Source organism: Petromyzon marinus, chromosome 11, assembly GCF_048934315.1.
Source record: "Petromyzon marinus isolate PM22_M1 ecotype Great Lakes invasive population chromosome 11, UKy_Petmar_22M1.pri1.0, whole genome shotgun sequence".
Lineage (NCBI taxonomy): Eukaryota > Metazoa > Chordata > Hyperoartia > Petromyzontiformes > Petromyzontidae > Petromyzon > Petromyzon marinus.
Genome location: NC_133677.1, coordinates 6,750,180 through 6,771,289, shown reverse-complemented (window position 1 = coordinate 6,771,289; position 21,110 = coordinate 6,750,180). Strand labels below are relative to the sequence as shown.

At 44.4% G+C, this 21,110-nt stretch overlaps 1 protein-coding gene across 4 annotated transcripts; it reads right to left on the bottom strand.

Moving 5' to 3' along the window:
• Positions 1–2,619: 2,619 nt before the first annotated feature.
• Positions 2,620–20,640, bottom strand: LOC116941286 (potassium channel subfamily K member 18). Of its 4 annotated transcripts, XM_032952172.2 has the most exons (6): positions 20,047–20,399; positions 19,817–19,848; positions 16,738–16,838; positions 12,896–13,166; positions 9,470–9,610; positions 2,620–7,693 (listed from the first exon to the last, which is right to left on the bottom strand). In XM_032952172.2, the coding sequence occupies exons 2-6, from the start codon at positions 19,827–19,829 to the stop codon at positions 6,981–6,983; spliced, it is 1,239 nt and encodes a 412-aa protein (XP_032808063.1). In that variant the 5' UTR covers positions 19,830–19,848; positions 20,047–20,399; the 3' UTR covers positions 2,620–6,980. The 4 variants fall into 4 exon arrangements, with proteins under 4 accessions (XP_032808063.1, XP_075922457.1, XP_032808064.1 ...); XM_076066342.1 differs by lacking the exons at positions 19,817–19,848; positions 20,047–20,399 and adding an exon at positions 20,409–20,640; XM_032952173.2 differs by lacking the exon at positions 19,817–19,848.
• Between the last annotated feature and the right edge of the window lie 470 nt (positions 20,641–21,110).

The window sequence follows — 21,110 nt, the reverse complement described above, 5'->3', positions numbered from 1 at the left end:
CTGAGTTTGATTCCACATCACAGCCAACATCAGTGATGGATATCCAAACCGGTCCTGGGCCTGCCGTAGGTCGACTAAGTCTAAAATGAGTACCTGGTGCCGTGTGTAAACATCAGCATTTGCGGAGACAAAGGTGATCAGGTGTAGTGCTGACCACTTGCTACATCAACTGGCTTTAATCAAGTGCTTGCTAACAGCACTTGCCCCTACAATCTGTAAAAGTCTATATGGGAGGATTTTGTAAAGGTATTTAAGTATCATGAGGCCTATATATGTGTTTATAATGATAGACATGGTCTTTTTCTTGTCTAATGTTAAGTTGCATTTTTTCCAAAGCATGTTTGTCTTAACAATTTTCTAAGAATTGAGTCACCTGTTCCTCATCTAGAAAAATCACACCTAAAGTAAAAGCCTTTATTTTGTATAATAATATAATGGTAATTATGCGTGCATGTGTAATAACAGGGTGCCACCTGTCGGCCTGAAGGGGTAATCGCGGTTATGGGTATATTACGTAATGCCTAATGATGAGGGGGGCGTGTCTGGTTTTCAGGTGAAAGGCGGAGTCAGTCGAAGCTCCGGGAACCTGCTTGAAGGTTCTGGAAGGGAGCACGGCCAAAGGCGGGGCTTGGCCGCGCCGGGGTGTATATAAGGGGGGGCCGAACCAGAGGTGCGGTGCTGTTGCGGATCCTGGGTCCTGGCTGTGTCGCTGCTCGCCGTCATCTCTCTCCGTCGTCCAGCCACGTGGCCGATCTCCTGCAAGACTCTCATCGTCGCTGCGCTAGTCGGACAGCTGTCTAGTTGGATGGCGACGATAGTGTTGTGTGTTAGGGTCGGCTATGTGTAGCTGCGTTACGTAAATGTATCGCCCGGTGTGTTCCTAATAAATAAGAATCCTTCTACTTGACGTGTCGCGGAAGCCGCTCACTACACATGTGTAGCGGTGCAATTGGAGACACGCACTCTGGAGTTGGAGGCAACACGTTTATTAACAACTCTCCTCTAACGATGCAACTCTAAACGCAACTGGTTCTATAGTTGGGCGTAACGACCTGCTCTGTGTGAATAGCGAGCTTAACGAATCGAACGGGTCAGCCAGCGCACACGCTGCCCGACCCCCGACACCGAGCGAAGTCCCAGACCGAAGTCCGAAGACGCGGGAACCCATGCTTGATTCCACAGAAGAGGCCCCGATCGCTGTCCGGGCTTCCCCTCTATCCCCCAGAGCGTGGCCTCGCTCCTCCCCTGGCCACGCCCCCCCTCCTGGCATCCAGCCAGCCCGCTCTCGGCTTCCCCTTCGCGAGCTCTCGAGAGCCCCCTTCGAGCCTCTTCGCTGCCCTGTCCCCGGGACTGCGCCCCCTAGGGGCCAGCTCGCCTACCGTGCACACTCTGGCGGCCTCCGAGAGAGGTTCCAGACGCGCACACAATTGTGACGTCAATACCGTCACTACACGTGGTGTGCCTCGTTGTGTTTCAGGAGTATTTTTTTCTTAGAAGGGTCCTGCGTTGGACGTCGTGCCATTTACACAAATAGTCCTTTGGCTGCTTCTAAGAAAAAAACTGGACTACTCAGAGTAAACACATGCTGAGGTTCAGCACTGCCATCTCCTGATCAATTTGCAGTTGCATGTCTACAACACCTGGCAAGACCTAGTGGTCACCTATCCCAGCACGAAACGGGCTCAGATCTGCTTACCTTTTGAGATCCACAATGCGCAGTCAATTGTTCATTGCTGTTACAACACAAATGTGTGTTTGCCTGTGGAATTTCCAAAATCTAGTAAGCAACAATGTCAACCCTAGCACGTGGTTAATAAACGCCAGTCTGATTGGTGAGGATACATATCTCTTCTTTTGAAGACGGCCGCTTGCGTTGTGGCCGATGCATCGTGAGAATTTTATTGTGTTATTTTATTATTTTATTCTCATTCTACGTGACCTTACCGAAAGAACCAAAAAAGATGAATCCTTGCAGTCACGAAAGCTTTAAATAGATACATATCTCATTACGCTCCATGCCGGGGCATTGTGTGCTGGTGAAAATGACCCAACTAAACGTTCCGTATGACTTCACGTTGAATAATGTGTGTCCGCCTACGAATATGCTTTAGAATCGGTGAACAATGTTCATTCAATGCGATGCTGGTCGACTTAACTTTGTGCTTGTATTTCGTACAAAACAAAATAAATATGGAAAATGAAATGTATAGATGAGGGATGTGTAAAACATAAAGTACACTTGTAAAAGGGTTAATGTTGCACTGCGGTGGCGGACTTTATCTGAGATTAGTGTTCTACTGATTGCAAATAAAATGATTGCATGAATGACCGAACCCATAAATAAACAAACACAGAAACAGGGCGTTGAGCAAGCAAAATGTATAAATTACAATCCATCTCCACCAGCGAAATGCACTGGGCTCGGGTTCTCTGGCGTGGCACATTCTGGGTGAATTGAAGTTCAAAATCGCTCATTGAATAATTAATAGATTTGCATGAAATTGCTCCACCGTGGATTTAGCAAACTGAAAAAATGTCGTCGGCAAACTTGGTGACTGAAATCGTGTTTTTGTCGAACATCAGTTACGCTTGGTGACAAGGAAAACGGGCTAAATGGGATGTTTTTTTAAATAAGTTTTATTGATTGCCTATAAAGTATAAATAGTGGCACAATTTTAAATAATTCAAACAAAAAGGACAGAACCGTTTTTTCTCTATCACAAATGTGTGAAGTGCATATGCCAGGTCTGTGATGATTTCATTACAGATAGGTAAACACTTAACAAAAACATGCATAAAAAAACATACAGCATGCATATAAAAATAGTCACATAAATATAGCCCCATTGCATAACAACATGCACATTTCATATTCGCATTGTATCCGTGTACAGTATGTGTAGTGGATCATGCACTTCTCTCTAAACCCAGTAACCTGAGTTCAATTGCTGGCCACGGCTAACATCAGTGGTAAGTGATGCCTGAGCTGATCCTGGTCCTACCAATTCTTCAACCTGCATTCACCGAAATTAAGTATAGTGATACAACCTGGTGATTGACAAAGGGCAGCAAATTATTTATGTTTGTGTATACCCTGATTTGCATATACCGTGCAAATTGTATGGGTGTATATGCGGGGTATTCCTCAAGTCTCTGTAGATGCTTGGCATGAAATGGCTTGAGATGTACTGTGATATGGATCTGCATTCCTGAATGTATGGGCTGTTTACAAGGACTATTCGCAACTGTTCTTATGTGTTCATATGATTGTCCCATAGTCCTCCACAATTATAATGACAGCGATAATCAAACAATGGCCCTTCTTCCAGTGCGATTGTCTGGGATACCAATTAGACTCCCTGTAACACAAAGCAATCAGTACCATTTCTACTGCATTGGTTTTTCGACTTTTCCAGCTGGTGTTATCTGACGTATGCTGGGAGCTGTTTCTGAATCAGCTCCTAAATAAGCTCCCAGCGTGTGATTAATTTCCTGACGAAGCTCCCAGCACGTGGATTTAAACGTTGGACATCGTGCCTAACCACATTCGGTAGAACTTGAAAACACATCGGAGAGATAATGCCTTTGTTTACAACCAGGTGAAAGCCTAGAAATCTCTTTTGCAAGCGAGATACGGGTACCAACATAACTTTCGAAAACACGTTGCATATATATGCATGCATGTGTAAAATATATTTGCATAGATTTCCCATTGTCCATCATAAATTGTGTCTAATTTTTTTAAAACTAAATTGATATGTCAATTTACAATACTTTTTTGAATGCAAAAATGTCGATCCTGTTACAGGCGTAACATCTCTCCACAGTAGACCTTTTCGCATACATACCCCACTGATTTCCAATGACCCTCGCACGTTCCGCTCAACAGCCCATTGAACATTGTGATTGATTATTGCCAATGTGCATCATGAGTAAAAGCTTACATAAGAGTATTGAGATTGGTGGGAGGCTTGTAGCCGTATCGAATTAAAATGTGGGTTTTCTCTGTAATTTATCCTTATTATTTAAAGCGCGGTTATCTCTGAACGGATAACCGTGTATCTACTTTTCTTTCTGTTTTTTTACATTCAATTAGGCAACAATGAAATGGATGACTTTTATGGTAAGTTATTGTTTGCCATTTCAAATGCTCCATCCATCACCGAATAAAGTGAATGATATCCCCACGAGCAGCAGCAATCAGCCACCACGTGAATCCATGTCGACCAGGTTACCTTCGGACAACTTTCCTTGGGCCACGTGCGCTCACTGGCCACGTAATTGCTGATTCATCACAGCGATACATATGCCGATTCATCACGGGCGACATCACAGCGACACACTCTGCTGCTCCTGACGCGGTTGTCCGGATTGACCACCTTGAATGTGAAATTGCAGTCGACGCTCTCCATCTACATCTACATCATCAGCCATACGAAGGGAAGAAGATTGCCGAGTCGACGGGAAATGTCTTCAAAACCGAAGCCGCAAAGCATGTGGCAACAAAGGCAAGTGCTCGGAACAGACACATATTAGAACATCACAGAGATTATAACGTCAATAAACACCCCTCCCATCGCCATCATGCTGTCTCATCTCCATTTTCTTATATTTATAGAAAGCATGCTTCTGACCAAATCCCTTGGAATGAGGCTGACTGATTTTGTCAGATATCGGACGCTGAGCCTGGTGGATATTTCTGGATGACCACCAAGCATAAAACAGGTGTTACAGGCTGCTACAGGACTGCATTGGAAGCACAGCAGTGCAGCAAAAATGTATTGTGCTCCTTTGCTATACTTCAATGTCTCTCCGCCTTCAATCTAAATCGTCGGTGAACTCAACTCCATTTGGCCTCGGCAGGCTATGTTTTCGATACATCAACGAAGCCAGTATACACCCAACTAAATCAGTACGATACTTCTCACTCTGACCATAATTCATATCCGGGACTGAAGCAAGAATTGAGCTGCCTGACCTAGACAATGCATCAGCTTGGTCTAAACCTTAAATAATGCCTCTTCTGCCACTGGCGCAGATGAAATTCCTCCCGTTGCCCTTCAGTTGGTGGCCGACCAAAATCTTGAAACCTCTCGCCCACATTTGTAACCCCTCCGTCAGCGAAGCCATACTTCCTCTCTCGTTTTTGTCTACGTGCCGAGAGCGACTCGAACTTTGGTTCGAAGATTATTTCGTGTTGCTGCTCCCCTTTCGTGGAACGAGCTGGCTTCATGTTTTCGGAAAATATTTCTCCCATCACCGGCCCTCGATTAAATTCCTTACTTGATTTCAAATACCATTTTCACTTGCACATGTGATAAGCATGCTTTACATAACTCGTTTTTGTTACATGTATATAGATTGTTGTTGTTGTTCCTCCTGTCCCGTAAAGTGTTGCCCTTGATCGTATGCCTTTCGAATGTTGAAGCGACCTACCTCGTGTTAAAAAAAAATGACGATTCATTCTTGTTATCCTGTCGTATTATTTGCTGCTAACGACGTAACATCTCTCGCAAGGTACTCCGTGGGTCTGTCTTGAAAAGCAGACCTGTGGCTGCATGCGAGTCTCTCGCATCACCAAATAAAAACTGAGCGAAACTCAGCCTGCATTTTTTTAGCAGTGTGACGCGGCGAAGCAAGGTCGAACAGCCCCCCACGAAATGCACGGTCACATGGGGGGGGGAGGGGGGGAGGCCCTCGTCCAGCAGTGGATTGACAAAAGGGCTGCACACGGTGCACAGAAAGCATTGCCATGTTACTAACCTCTGGTGAACCATGGAATTGGTGGACATAATTGCCATTCATCAAATATAGCCGTAAATAAATCACTGCATCGAAGTAACTTGTGCGATTGGAACAATTGTTACGAATAACTTGTGGTTATGTATGCTTTATATATATAAATTCAAACAATTCCACGTGACTTACATGCTATGGAAAAAAATCATGCGATCGCAGTACGTATGTGTATTGTGATGGAAAAAAAAATATTTGGTTCAATTGAATTTACTTTTTATAAAGGGGATTAAAAGACGTGAGCACGTCACAAGGACACACCAATAATTCTGCATTTCGCATACCTGTCAACCCATACGATTTACCCGTATTCTTGTATCAACAGAGGCAAATTTAGTTTTTGTCTATTTGTTTGTGTTTCTCCCTTGCAATGGGACTTTATAGGATAAACGTTGAGATTTAAAAGGGCACGGGGTGACCAATAAAGGTCTCAATTGGTCTGTACGAAGGTAGGCACTGATAAGGGATTGACAGGTATGATTCTGCGCAAGTGCAAGTTAATGTAAACATTCGTGTCGCTAAAAACCAATGGGTTACGTGACCTACGAGAGAAAAAAAAAACCCATATATTTCCGTGCAGTTCTAACTTTTCACGCCAACCGCGTCGCGTCAAGCACTACGGAATGCTCACTCGCACGTGGACATGAGCGCTGTGAGGGCCTACAGGGGCCATTTGTGCTTTCGTATACGCTCACTAAAATTATGACGCTTCACATTATTAATGCATTAAATAGGCCCGTAATGCATACGTGTACACCCACCATGCAACGCCGTTGACAACTACAAACGTTGGCTATGCCGTAGAGAAGCATTCTACTGTCAAAACCACCCAAGTTCCCTTGCTGAGTGTTGCAATGTAAATGCAGCTCACTTTCTGAAAGCAACGTCTCTGATAATGAGCATTGCATAATATTGGGCAAAACCCAAATATATATTTACGGGATTTAAGGGCATCAAACAAGGCCAGCATAACCCTGATACTTAATGAGTGTGTAAAACGCAGGCAATGACCAAATAACAAATAATTCATTATATCGCCTCTACGTTCATGCATTCACTTGGTAGTATTGAGTAGGAATATTCAAAGAAGGTAGGAAGGCATATCGGTTTTGTTGTTGTTGTTGTTGTTGTTTTTGAAAGTCCGCTCAGGATGATGGCAGCAGTGGCGGTGGCATTGATGGCGCCTATCTGGCACATTTCACGCAGTCTCTTAGTCTCTGGCGCGGGATGCTGATGCGGCCGTAGAGCGCAAAGATGCGGTCCTGCGTGAGCTTGAAACCCATGGAGATGATGGCCATGCCGATGATGATGTAAATGGACGTAAGCATGAAGAAGTTGGGATGCTTTGGCACGATGTCGCCTAGGCCGATGGTGGTCATTGTCACGAAGACGAAGTAGAAGGCGTCCAGGTAGCTCCATTCCTCCCAGCAGGGCAGGAGGAAGGTCCCGAACATCAGGTAGACGAAGACGATCAGGAAAATGAGCGTGAAGGGAACGTCCAATTCCTTGACTTCTCTGTCGGCTTCCGGGACATCAGCGCCCTCGGCGATGCTGACCGTCGCCGGCAACTCCCTGCCGCCCTCCACGTCGCTGCCGGGGGATTTGAGGGGCACGTCCACCGCATCGTCCTCGCCCTCATGCCGGTGGCTGTCGTCGATTTTGGTGCGCGACCGCTGGAGATCGTTCCCCTCCGGCCCATCGCCGGGTGGGTGCTGCCGGCCGCACCGCGCCCCCGGGAGGAGGCGGTGGCGGAAGGACGTGTAGATGGTGGTGAGCGTGCGCGCCAGCAGGTCGCCAACGTCGGCCAGCACCAGCAGCATGATGGGGATGCCGAAGGTGGCGTACACCATGCACATGATCTTGCCGCCGTCTGTGGAAGGCGCGATGTGCCCGTAGCCTGCCGGCGTTCAAAGAGGGGGTCCGGTGTTAACTGGCCGTGGTGGAACGAACGTCGGTGCTGAGTGAAAAGCATTCACGGTGATATTACATTCACGAGCAAGGGCAGATTTTGGAGGGGGAGGTCAACGTGACGGTCGTCAAGTGCTCACAACTGCAGAGAGGCCCACGAAAAAATAAAGGAGGATTTTTTTTTTTTACAATTATATCAATATTACTGCTGCTGGGACTATGTCTATGAGTAAGAGGAGGGGGGTGGGGAGTGGGAGACACGGAGGATGCATGGGGTGGAGGTGGTCATTTATACTCTGGCGGCCGGGCGGCAAATGTTCATAAATCTGACCCCTGCATTACGGCTGTGCACATCAATCCCACAGATTAATTGATGCTGTTAATTAACGTTAAGGCTTGTTATTGTGATTTAATTTAGGGGAGTCGAGAGTAGGACCTGACTCCACATCTTGAGCAATAAATTATTTACATTAATTTCGCTGTGCTAGTTACACCTGATGACGGAAGCTTGTGTTGCCTCCGAAACGTCGTGATTTGATTAACTTTATTTTTTTATTTTTACCTACGTGACTTTACCGAAAGAACCAAAGAGCAAGAAATTCTCATTTGTGAACTTCATGGAAAAATCGAGTGGTTGCAACATTTCCAAAAAAGGACATTAAGCAATAGTATATCCAGGAATTAGACAGGTATGCATGTATATTTCTTAGGGCAATGTCCACCGTCATCAGTCCCATGTTCCACCAAAATCAATACGGTATTTTAAAGCGCCTGCACACATTCAGCAAGTAATTTGCGAAGCTGGACAGTACAACCTGTACTTGTACACTAATTTCGTGTCTAATACCACTTGCCAGTGCTTTGCATTTTGGGCACAAAGTATTTACCAAGTTCTGTTACTTGATTGGATTTCATCTGGATTTGGGCACCCAAGGATTTATTGTAAGTAGGACAATTATGGAAGTAACTTCCAGTTTAATTGCTTTAAAACATTGCTTAATTGGCTGTGATGCGAACAGCTTAGCCTCGCATTCTGAATTTGAGATTTTACTGAAATGAAGGAATAGGGGGCACTTCTCAAAAAGTATTTTTTTAGCAACTCAACAAAATTCTTCAATGTCACGACAAAGTATTAAGATTAAATGCAAATATATATTTGCATATTACATAATAGCCTACAGAACAAGTCGACGGAAAAATATGTATTTATTTAGGCAACGCATACTATTGTCTGTCCCACATACCACCAGCATCAATATTCCAAAGTTTAAACATGCAATTAAATGCGAATACATATTCAGTTACTTGCTTAGCAATGCCTGTTTTTGGTTTTAATATATCTGTTCAGAACACTGAGTGTTATTCCTTCGTATGCATGCATTTTCTCCAACTGCTATAATTTTCTCCTGCATGAAGCCAAACAATTCATTAACGGAATTTGCCAAACATTCCATTGCAGAGTCCTTCTGAAAGAAAAAAAAACAACACTTGCAATTGGTAGAATTATACCTTCAGAAGCAAAACTACGATGCTGCAAGATAAATGAAATTTACTCTGTAGGTTTTTGCGGTCATGCTGTACAGCTCTACCGTGTGTTTGTTTGGAGCGAAACAACAGACTTCACGATGACCAACAGCTGATGGAAACCGAAAACAAACATTTGGAGAACTGTATTTTGTTACAATCTCACTCAAGAGTTCCCTTTTCACTCGCTAATCTTGCCTCCTTGAGCCCGAGCTATGGGCAGCCACTGATCGTGTGGTACCTATGGTCGTGAAGATTGTGCAGCAGAAAAAGAGCGATCCCAGGAAATTCCACTTGATGGGCTTTTGCATGGTAAGATTGTAGAATTCTGCCAGGACGATGCTCAAGTAGTCGTGGTACTTGGTGCCATTCTCCATATCGCCTGCAAATAAAGAATAATAATCACAAGCATTGACAACATTTGAATTGCAGCATCTTAGACAAGAAGCCATAAGCACCAGGCACATTGCTTGATCATTGATTTTCATGATTTACCGTCCTTTGTCAATCAAGTGATGGATTAATTCCTCCCTACCCCATGTTGATAATGGGAATTGTTTGACCATACTTCACCACGATGGTCCACGCGGGTTGGTGAAGGTGAGTTCAGATATTACCTGCGACTGATGTTAACAGTAGCTGAGAATCGAACTCCGGTCATCAAGTTCATAGTACAGTGTGCTAACCACTGTGCCACTTCTCTATCCTATGGCGAAAAATAAAGTTTCACGTAATAAAATAATTGTGTCAAATCGAATTAATATGAGGCTAATAGCGCATTAAGTCACTTATTCTAAATTTCATGCTCATAATGCTTGCCATCAACTACACGTATAAGAACTGTTTTTAAAATGATATGGAACCGTTCAAGCCACTAGAGGCCGCTACATTGACAAGGTGAAAAACGAATCAATCCTCAATTTGAATGACGACTGCAAATCACACTCATTTACTGAATCACAAAGGGCCCATTTTCATTTTCTGCACTCTCACTGTCAGTGGCAGCTCGTGGTCCCAGTGTAATGGGCTAGCAGAGTAATCCACGCGACTTTCCATGAGCACTGGTGCATCGTAGCACATTGCTGTCGGTGTATCGTAGCAATGCACCCTCTCCTGTGCATTTGGTTTGAGCTGGCCTGAATACGCTGATTGAGACACTAGGTCGTGGAGACTGGTCAAGAGTTTGCTTGTATTGAACCAATGCTACTGGGATTATGCCGAACCTTGTATTTTTATGTGCTCATCGCGCGCTTTCAGATGCGCTTCTGCGGCCGTCTGGAACTCTTTTCCTTCCTATATTTAGAACCCACTGGAGTTATTTATTTATTTAGTTTATCATGTGCATGGTGAGTTTTCTTCTGGTTCTCCACTCGACTCCCACATGCCAAAACATCCCAATGTGGGACCACGCTGAAGGAGAGTCGTGAGCCTCGTTCAGGCTTTCCTGGCTACATCGTGGGCATTATTGGTGGTCAATAATGATAACAGAGTGGTAGTCAAGCAATGGAATGCTTCCAATAGAATATGCACCGAGCAGATGGAGCTATACAATCAGCTCATGAACAGGTGCTGGATGGATTGTTGCATCGCAAGATCATGAGAGATGGTGGTGGCTTGGGAAGGCCGTCCTCCGGCAGTTGATTAATCATGGCTGATGTTGATGTTGGTTCGTGACATTACAATGATTAGTTAAGCCACCTGCAGCTGTAACTTGAAACTGAGAAAGGTGAGGTGGTGTGTGTTTCTTCCTCCAACTGGGGTCATGAGACACCACCAGCCACTCATTATTGTGCATTTACATGAACATAATAATCAAGAAGCGTGACAATTGAAATAAAATTGCGAGTTGTGGCTATGATCACATTTTTATGTGTAAACTGTCTTCATGCACCGACTGGTGGAACATTCATTCTGTATATATCCTTGCATTACGAAAAACAATTGTAATCTCAAACCAGTAAAATAGAGCTCATGCCATTCGAAAGATAAAGCTAAGCATGGGCATAATTTGCCATCTATATTGAAATACTACATTATATATCATCACCAGCTGTTCTTCATCCATCGTTTCACGAAGGCTGCCCTAGGCCCTGTAATTCACGGGAATTGTTCGATCACACTTCACCGTCCTGGTCGGTGTGGGCTGGTGAAGGTCGAAGACGGGCACCCGTGACCAGGTCAGATATCACTCGTAACTGACGTTTATCCTCTCCCGGAAACTTGGGTTACTGGGTTCATAGCGTATTGCACGAATGCCACCACTGCTCCCCCATACTGCTTACACAACAACACTGACGATTGTTCTTCTTGATACTTGTCTGGAAATCGTTATGTGTTTCTTGCGACTGTATTCTCATCATTATTTTTTATGCTAATTAACAAGACACAAAAGCAATAGTTTTGCATTTCGTCTTGCCAACTATGCGTAGATAATCATACAAAAATGTATTAAGTTGTGACTCTCCTGCTACATTGAGCACTGAGAGCATTTTAAATATAACTGACTGTCGTGACTTCGGATGCTAACACACAAGACAGTCTTAATTCACTTCTGCCCAGCGTTGGCAGAGCTGCCACCATGACGGTGTCAAATGTGGCATCGCAGATGAGAGCCGAGAACAAATATTATGGGCAGTGACTGCATTCACGTGTCGCTCAGGAAAGCTGCGTGAGCTTTGTGCACACGTGACATAAAGTAAAAAAATAAGCATTGTATTGCAAAGCGGAAAAAGTGCAAGGATGTGTAAATGCAGCAGCTGTTGACACAATATAATTATGGTGAGGTAAGCAAATACAAAATAACAACTCTAGGCATAGGCAATTATGCAGAAAGTGTATTACTTAAAACTGCACTCTGCTCCCGGACATTCACCACTGAGTCTTTTTTCCGAAATTCCACATGCTTGGCTGATTAATTAGGTAGTCAATTTAGACTGCAGAATACAGAGTGCATATTTATAGCATTTGGGTGCAGCTGTGGCACAGTGGTTAGCACACTGTGATATGAACACGGCGACACGAGCTTGTTCCCCGGGCACTGCCAACAACCCTAACTTATTCTCACATGCCAAAGACCCATGAACGGAATTTGTTAAACACCCCAATACAAGACCCTCCTGGACAAGTGGGACCTTCCTGTGCAAAAATAGATTTTTAAAAAATAAAACGAAGTGCCACTTTTCATTGGGAAACAACCCCCCCCCCCCCCACGTGATGGTACATTCTATCCAACCTATAAACGTCGCCTGTTTTCATAACACGAATTGGATATAACGCGATTGAGTGAACAGAACTACGTCGCGCGAGTAGGAATATGTGGTTTTATGGCTGAATCAGCGTAGCATCACACAAGGGCAGGATGCTGTTGGATGCTTCGTGATGCTACCCACGCGCCTCAGTGTTTAATCAGCCTGCATACGCATCTCACGTTCTATCGCGGACTGTGCTTTTACCTCCTGTAAAAAAAAAAACATTTATAACGCGATTATTTTCCATAAGAGGGTGTGCCATGAACGCAACCACCACGTTACGGGTGAAAAGCCTGCATGGCGATAAATACGACCGTCAGACGGTACTGAGAGGCTGCCCGTGGCGATATGAACACGACCCCCACGCATGACCCACGCGAGCGCGCAGACATCCGCGCGGTGGGGCCCCTGGCACCGACCTGCCTGCGAGAGGCGGACGGTGTGGTTGACGATCTGGCTGACCAGCTTCTTCAGCTTGGTGTCCTCGCCCTCGTGCTTGTCGCCCTCGATCAAGGTGAAGGTGACGGCGCCCAGGAAGGCGTAGATCATGAGCAGGCCGGCCAGCAGCACGTGCGTGGAAAGGGCTGGCAGCACTTTCCGCAGACGCTCCGCGTACGCGGCACAGCCCGCCTGCCTCTGCATGGCGCTCATGCCCCTCCGCGAAGAGCCACGGCAGTCGCCTTGCTTTCGCTGGCGTGCGTAACGAGAAGGCGCGATCAATCAGGAGGCGTTAGTCCATGGGTTATTGTGGCATATGCATCCGCGTTCACCGTGGGTGTGCGTGCGGACGCATGGATTTTTTGTTGTCTTCTTGTACCCCAATTGTGTTCGAATGGTGATACGGAGCTCCAGTAGAGCGGTGCGTCACCCTGTGGGTTCGAGAGGGGCACCTGAAATAATAAGTCATCAGAAGCCAGGATAACGACAGTGCCGGCTCAGTGGTCTGACCTCTGAGTCATCAGGTCACCTCGAAATATATATTTCTGCTATTAGAACAGATGGCAATACAATTTTAGTTCTCTTTTTGGGGTGGACAATGCTTTACATGGAATTCATTTAATCAAATATTCTTGTAATTACATACGCAGAAGCGCACATGGATTTTTACTCGTGACAATTCATTACGGATATTAGCAACACTTGAGAGCACATTTGGTGGTCTGAGTTAGATTTCTAATAATTGTAGATGTTAAATTTTGATTTAAAGCTTTCGTGACTGCAGGGATTCATATTCTTGGTTCTTTCGGTAAAGTCACATAGAAGGGAAACAATAAAATAATACGTGACTTTACCGAAAGAACCAAGAATATAATTGTAGATGTTGCCTGCAACATATATTATCTACATCTACAATGTAGGTACTGTATATACAACTTTAAATCGTCCATTAAGGAAATAAATCCATGATATAAAACTGGCATTCTGTGGAATTATTGTGTAGACTGATGTACTGTGAGAATTAGTTAACATGTTCCTCTCCGGTTCATGTCAGTGCTATCTAACTGTTGTAATACTGTTGCGGTATATTTATGAAAGCCACCTATCGGTAAACAGATCATTTGGCGATGGTGCGTTGTCACATTCTTCAATAACACTGTGGCACCACAAGGGAAAAATACATAACAGAAGTCATGTGGGGCAATGGTCTTTCATGTGCTATAAAGAAGGGACATTGCGTCACGTGTCACCTGTGCTCAAGTTTTCTTTTGAGGCAGTGTAACTGACAAACATGTCGAGCTTTGTTTATATGATTATTTAGGTATATACAGTGAGGGAAAAAAAGTATTTGATCCCCTGTTGATTTTGTACGTTTGCCCACTAACGAAGAAATGATCAGTCTATAATTTTAATGGTAGGTTTATTTGAACAGTGAGAGACAGAATAACAACAACAACATCCAGAAAAACGCATGTCAAAAATGTTATAAATTGATTTGCATTTTAATGAGGGAAATAAGTATTTGAACCCTCTGCAAAACATGACTTAGTACTTGGTGGCAAAACCCTTGTTGGCAATCACAGAGGTCAGACGTTTCTTGTAGTTGGCCACCAGGTTTGCACACATCTCAGGAGGGATTTTGTCCCACTCCTCTTTGCAGATCTTCTCCAAGTCATTAAGGTTTCGAGGCTGACGTTTGGCAACTCGAACCTTCAGCTCTGTCCACAGATGTTCTATGGGATTAAGGTCTGGAGACTGGCTAGGCCACTCCAGGACCTTAATGTGCTTCTTCTTGAGCCACTCCTTTGTTGCCTTGGCCGTGTGTTTTGGGTCATTGTCATGCTGGAATACCCATCCACGACCCATTTTCAATGCCCTGGCTGAGGGAAAGAGGTTCTCACCCAAGATTTGATGGTATATGGCCCCGTCCATCGTCCCTTTGATGCGGTGAAGTTGTCCTGTCCCCTTAGCAGAAAAACACCCCCAAAGCATAATGTTTCCACCTCCATGTTTGACGGTGGGGATGGTGTTCTTGGGGTCATAGGCAGCATTCCTCCTCCTTCAAACACGGCGAGTTGAGTTGATGCCAAAGAGCTCCATTTTGGTCTCATCTGACCACAACACTTTCACCCAGTTGTCCTCTGAATCGTTCAGATGTTCATTGGCAAACTTCAGACGCGCATGTATATGTGCTTTCTTGAGCAGGGGGACCTTGCGGGCGCTACAGGATTTCAGTCCTTCACGGTGTAGTGTGTTACCAATTGTTTTCTTGGTGACTATGGTACCAGCTGCCTTGAGATCATTGACAAGATCCTCCCGTGTCGTTCTGGCCTGATTCCTCACCGTTCTCATGATCAATGCAACTCCACGAGGTGAGATCTTGCATGAAGCCCGAGGCTGAGGGAGATTGACAGTTCTTTTGTGTTTCGTCCATTTGCGAATAATCGCACCAACTGTTGTCACCTTCTCACCAAGCTGCTTGGCAATGGTCTTGTAGCCCATTCCAGCCTTGTGTAGGTCCACAATCTTGTCCCTGACATCCTTGGAGAACTCTTTGGTTTTGAACATGGTGGAGAGTTTGGAATCTGATTGATTGATTGCTTCTGTGGACAAGTGCCTTTTTTACAGGTAACAAGCTGAGATTAGGAACACTCCCTTTAAGAGTGTGCTCATAATCTCAGCTCGTTACCTGTATAAAAGATACCTGGGAGCCAGAAATCTTTCTGATTGAGAGGGGGTCAAATACTTCTTCTTTGGTTCTTTCGGTAAAGTCACGTAGAATGAGAATAAAATAATAAATTGATAGAATAAAATAACACAATAATATTCTCACGACGTTTCGGCCACAACACAAGCGGCCATCATCGTCCCTTCACCTGATGAAGGCCGCTTGTGTTGTGGCCGAAACGTCGTGAGAATATTATTGTGTTATTTTATTTTATCAATTTATTATTTTATTCTCATTCTACGTGACTTTACCGAAAGAACCAAAGAAGATTAATCATTGCAGTCACGAAAGCTTTAAATCGAAAAGGTCAAATACTTATTTCCCTCATTAAAATGCAAATCAATTTATAATATTTTTGACATGCGTTTTTCTGGATTTTGTTGTTGTTTGTCTGTCTCTCACTGTTTAAATAAACCTACCATTAAAATTATAGACTGATCATTTCTCTGTCAGTGGGCAAACGTACAAAATCAGCAGGGGATAAAATACTTTTTTTCCCTCACTGTATATATATAGACACGAACAGTCCTTCCTTGGTCTTTTCAAGTATGTCATAAATAAATAAATAACTGGGGATTTCCTTGCTCGTGTAGTTAGCGAACCCCACACAAGTTAGTGTTAACCCTCTGCGCTTCCAGCTGCCGGTGTTACTTGAATGGAGCATGATTTGAACAATGTTTCCCTTGAACTTGTTTGCTACTTTGGTGTCTGCATTGTTATCGTTTTTTTCTGCCGCTGTAACTTCTTTTTTTTCACCAAGGTCATTCTTGTAATACAGCTTAAGGCTGAATATGTCTTCCCATGTAGTCGAATAAAATCAATCAACAATGGATGTCCTCTGGACATGTCCCTCCCTCGCTCCAGCCAACCAGCCAGCAACCCGTTTTTTTTTCTAATATAGTATGATTAGATTAGTCAAGGGATATTGAAAAACAGAAAACCAGGTGAATGGATGCAGTGTTAAACTATCCAGAGGAACATGCTTCGAGTCTGTCTTTATCATATATTGCATTTGAAAATTAGCTGACAAAAAATATTATAAAATGCGTGTTGAGTCTGTCGATTCGTTCGATGGCATCCGGAGTTGCTTCATACCTCCTGTGAGTCAATCGTGTGATGAACAGATTGGACTTCACCACGTGCACAATCGGATAAAAGGGTTGAATGAAGACTTGAGGCGGAATCAGCAATGCTGGCTAAAGGAAGGAGAATCACGGCAAAATAATTAGTTGAGCTTCATTGTTGTTAATGAGCTGATGGAACGCACAGATTATGATGATAATTGAATAGTCAAATGACGTAAGTTTAGTTTGCTTAACAGGATGAAACATCAAGAGACCCACTTACAAAGAAGTAACCTGGGTCAGCAACATGACAAAAGCAGAACAAATAAGTACATGTCAGCACTTATGCAAACAGAAATCACAACCAAAAAAGAACCGCGTCACGTGAACTATATATGTATTACTGTACTTGTGGATGTGTCTTACAGTATTGGCGGCATTGTGTTCCAACTTTTTCAACGACTTTCCATGGAACACAATTTGTCCACGGTACAGTGGTGTAATCACAGGCAGGTTGTAGATTAAGGTGTCATACATATTTAGCGTTGGCTTGTGACCCACGGCATGTAAACATTGTCACAATTCATGGGACCTCCCTTGCCACTATCAAAATATAAGAAGAGGTTTTACCCTCTCTGGCAATAAAACAGTTGTGTTAAGATGTTAAAACACCAAACTGAAACCTTTCGCAAGGAATCACATCTGCATTCACCACATGCAGACACGATTGTTTACACATTCGCCGCAAGTACATGTGGTTAATGCAGACATGATTCCTAACAAAAGGTTTCAGTTTGGTGTTTTAACATATTAACGCAAACTATTTTATTACCAGTAAGGGTAAAGCGTATTCTCATATTTTCACAATTGCCCAACCAAAAATAATCCACTTACTGTGAACGGTGCTGTGGCGTAGCTCTGGAGCCCAAAGGCGGTGACAATTTCACCAGGGACCACAGGGTGTGTGGCCCCAGATGCCCGGGCCACGAAGAGCCAAAAGCCCCTTTTCATTCCTCTGGACCAGAGCCCACGCTACCCACACTAATGCCACTGAAGCAATGGCCTACTATTTATTGTCCATTTTGCTCAACTACCCCCCCCCCCAACCTGTGCTAAACAAAGTGGAAAGCATGGTGCAGGATCGAGACTGACCTTCGTCTGGATTTCAAGGCTGTTGCCCGTATTACTGGTGATGAACGCCAGACCCAAGCCCTCAGATAACCTTCAACTGGCTTTGTGTGTAGATACATTGTAATCCTGGTATGTTAATGCCAGACTGACATGATAACTGCGTGAGCACCGTCTGTGCTTCTGGAAACGGGGAACGATGCTTGTCTCGTCACAGGCCATTCATTAAAATGTCAGGCGCAAAATATTAAACTTCGTCATTGCTGCCAGATCCAATGCCCTTGGCACTTAAAAAGAATACCAACGGCAAGCAATTATGAGATGGTTAAAGAAAATCCAATTGGTTATGTTAACCTTCTCGGAGATGACACGAGTGTATGGAGTTCCCAAGAGAACGCACTGCAATGTAAAACCTTCTAAACGCGGAATTACTTCGCGACCGCAATTTCATTTGCAGGGCATTTGTTTCCAAATCCTGTGGCGAGCGATCCCAAGCCTCTCCGGTGTGAAACTGCGTGGACAATGATGCAAAAGCTTCGGGTTTAAGGCAAGGATATGAGCGTCGTGAAAGACGTCAATTGCTTCAATTTGAGCATTCCCACATTGCAAATGACCGCGTTTCCATGTGTGTGCATGCAATTTCAACATGTGAAGGACTTAGCGAAGAATCATAAACTTGTTTGGTGGCACTGGTTTTGAAATTATGCTAGATATACGTTTTTCTGAAAACGATTTAAAAAAAGCCTGCGTACATTTGTACAAAATATACTTTTCACACGAATCCGTTCTATAATACAATTTTACTGTCTTTACTGCACAATGAACGAAACTTAAACTCTTAAGGGTGCATCGCAGACGGAGATGAATGATTGATTTAAAAAATAAATAGACAATTATAAGCGATAAAAACATTTAAGTTATATGTATTATTCCATTGATGTCAATTTTAATATAATGTGGACAAGCTCCTGGCTCACAAAGCCATATCGCCATCTCACATGATCACGCCGCTGTTACGGTAAAGCGCACATGGGCAACGATGCAAAAGGCAAAAATGGTGAGGTGCATGCTGGAAATAACACTGAGGGGGCAGTAAAGGGAACACGTGAGTTGGAGGACATGGGTTAGATAGAGGTATCGAATTCATCGTTCAGAAAAGGGAGTGGGGCTTGGGATAGGACTCTGATATAACGATGCACAATGCACGTTTGAGATACGTGGTGTATTAAGCGCACACACACACACGTGCATTACACATGAGATGGCGACGTCTTGGGGATGCCTTCATCCAGCAGTGCATAGATCAAGGCGCAAGTAGATAACGATGAACAAATGACAGTTTTGTAAAGGCGGTGTTACTACAAATATCTCCCGTGTAGACTTTTTTTTACAGACTATTGGGGCAAGTGCTGTTAGCGAGGACCTACGAAGGCCGGCACGGCACACGAGGGGGTGGGTGACCAGCACCACGCCCGGTCACCTTTGTCTCGCGAGTGGCGATGTTTTACACACAGCACCAGGTACTCATTTGAGGCTGAGTCGACCTAGGGGATGCCCATGACCGGTTCAGATAATCGTCACTGGTGTCAACCGTGAGCGGGAATCGAACACGCGTCGCCAGGTTATTAGCACAGCACGTTAACTGCTACACTAGCGCTCCCCTGTATACACACAGACACACACGTGCGGTCGACATATGAGCTGATCGTGTAAATCACACGAGCGCGTGCAGGTGGACACATGTTTACATGCATGGCGACAGGCGCGCACACGCCAGTGTTTGCGCTCCGTTACACACGTGTAGCTAACCCCCCTCCAAAGCACAAAAAGCAAGGGAGTTGCCACTATTCCACACACCCACGCCGCACATGCAATTACAGAACCTGGACTCTGATTGATTTAGATTATTACCATTGCCCTTGCATCGTAGTATAGACGTTTACAAACAGACGCTATATATAACATACATATACGGTGCATACCTTGATCCAACATGTACGGTACCTTCTTTGCACTGTTACACACACGAGGCGTTTTTTTTTTAACGCACACATAAATGCATTCCACATTTCATACAAATTACGCATTTTTGCACATCACTACAAAATGCAACTGGCAGCGTTGTGTTCGCGTAGCAATATTAACACACGCGCTATAATTAAGAATTGTATACACACTGCATATACTACTATTTGTGTATACTGGACCTTACCTTGATCAGTTGTGTCCAAAACACAGTGCTGGAATACAATGCACCGGTTCTGTGTGCGTGTCCGCTCAGCACCACGGCGCTTGCGTTGATGTGAGCTGGCCTGATTTGATATTATATATTAGAGGCAGGCTACTGTAGCAGTGGCGGTGGTGGTGGGTGGAATGGATGTATGGATGATAATGTATAATAAGGCTGTACCTTCTGTTTCAACAATAACAACAAAAAAACGAGGTTAGGATGTGCTTTTGTGTATGTGCTTTGAAGGCTGGGCTTGCTGCCTGCAAATGCTCCTCTTTGTTTTTTGCTGGCTATGCCACTTCACGTGTGCGCAATAATTCTTTGAAATAAATAAATTATACCACCTGGATCTGTCCCGTGACCTCCTCCTGCCAGCGGAGCCTTCGACACTTCACGTGGCCCTCAAGGTGCACCTCGCCTGGCACGGGCGCCGTGGTGATGTCACGGCGACTTTGTATCTGCGTTATTGTCTTGGACCCCCCCCCCCCCACTATGTGAACATCCAAAGGCAAACATTGAGGTTCTGTGGCTGAACCAGCTGGTGTTGATGCGCGCATCTTATGCAAAGTGTGCACTGTGACAACACTGCAGGCCGGTTTTTTTTTCTTTTTTTGCGAGGAGAAGGGACAGGGAGCTGTTAAGGGGATAAAGAGACACACACAACGATACCCAAACCCCCATGGTGACTCATTGAAGTTGTTTATTTATGGGGAATGGCACGAATGAACCATTACCAATTTCTAGACTCACTCATAACACCGCTTTCCTTCTCAAGCCACTCCGTCATCAGCAGTAGTCATTGTCTATCTACTGGTGCGGCAAGGGCTGTTAAGCTGCATACGTAGACATATACACATAAACACATAAAGTGCCCATGTATACGTATTATCACGAGTCATGTTCTATCCGCTGCAAGATAAAGGCCTCGCCACTCATTTGCTCGTGGTCCTGCAATGCCACAAACTCAGTCCTGCACGCGAGCTGATCTCACATTGCTCCATCTCCCCGGTATACGTCCTTTCAAGAGTGATCCCCTCCTCGACCTT

Excerpts from the sequence above, each read along its gene's own strand:
- LOC116941286 (XM_032952172.2), bottom strand. Across the intron at positions 9,611-12,895 it reads CGTCCGCCTCTCGCAGGCAG|GCGATATGGAGAATGGCACC; the intron begins GTCGGTGCCAGG and ends CTTTATTTGCAG. Across the intron at positions 7,694-9,469 it reads CACAATCTTCACGACCATAG|GCTACGGGCACATCGCGCCT; the intron begins GTACCACACGAT and ends GAACGCCGGCAG.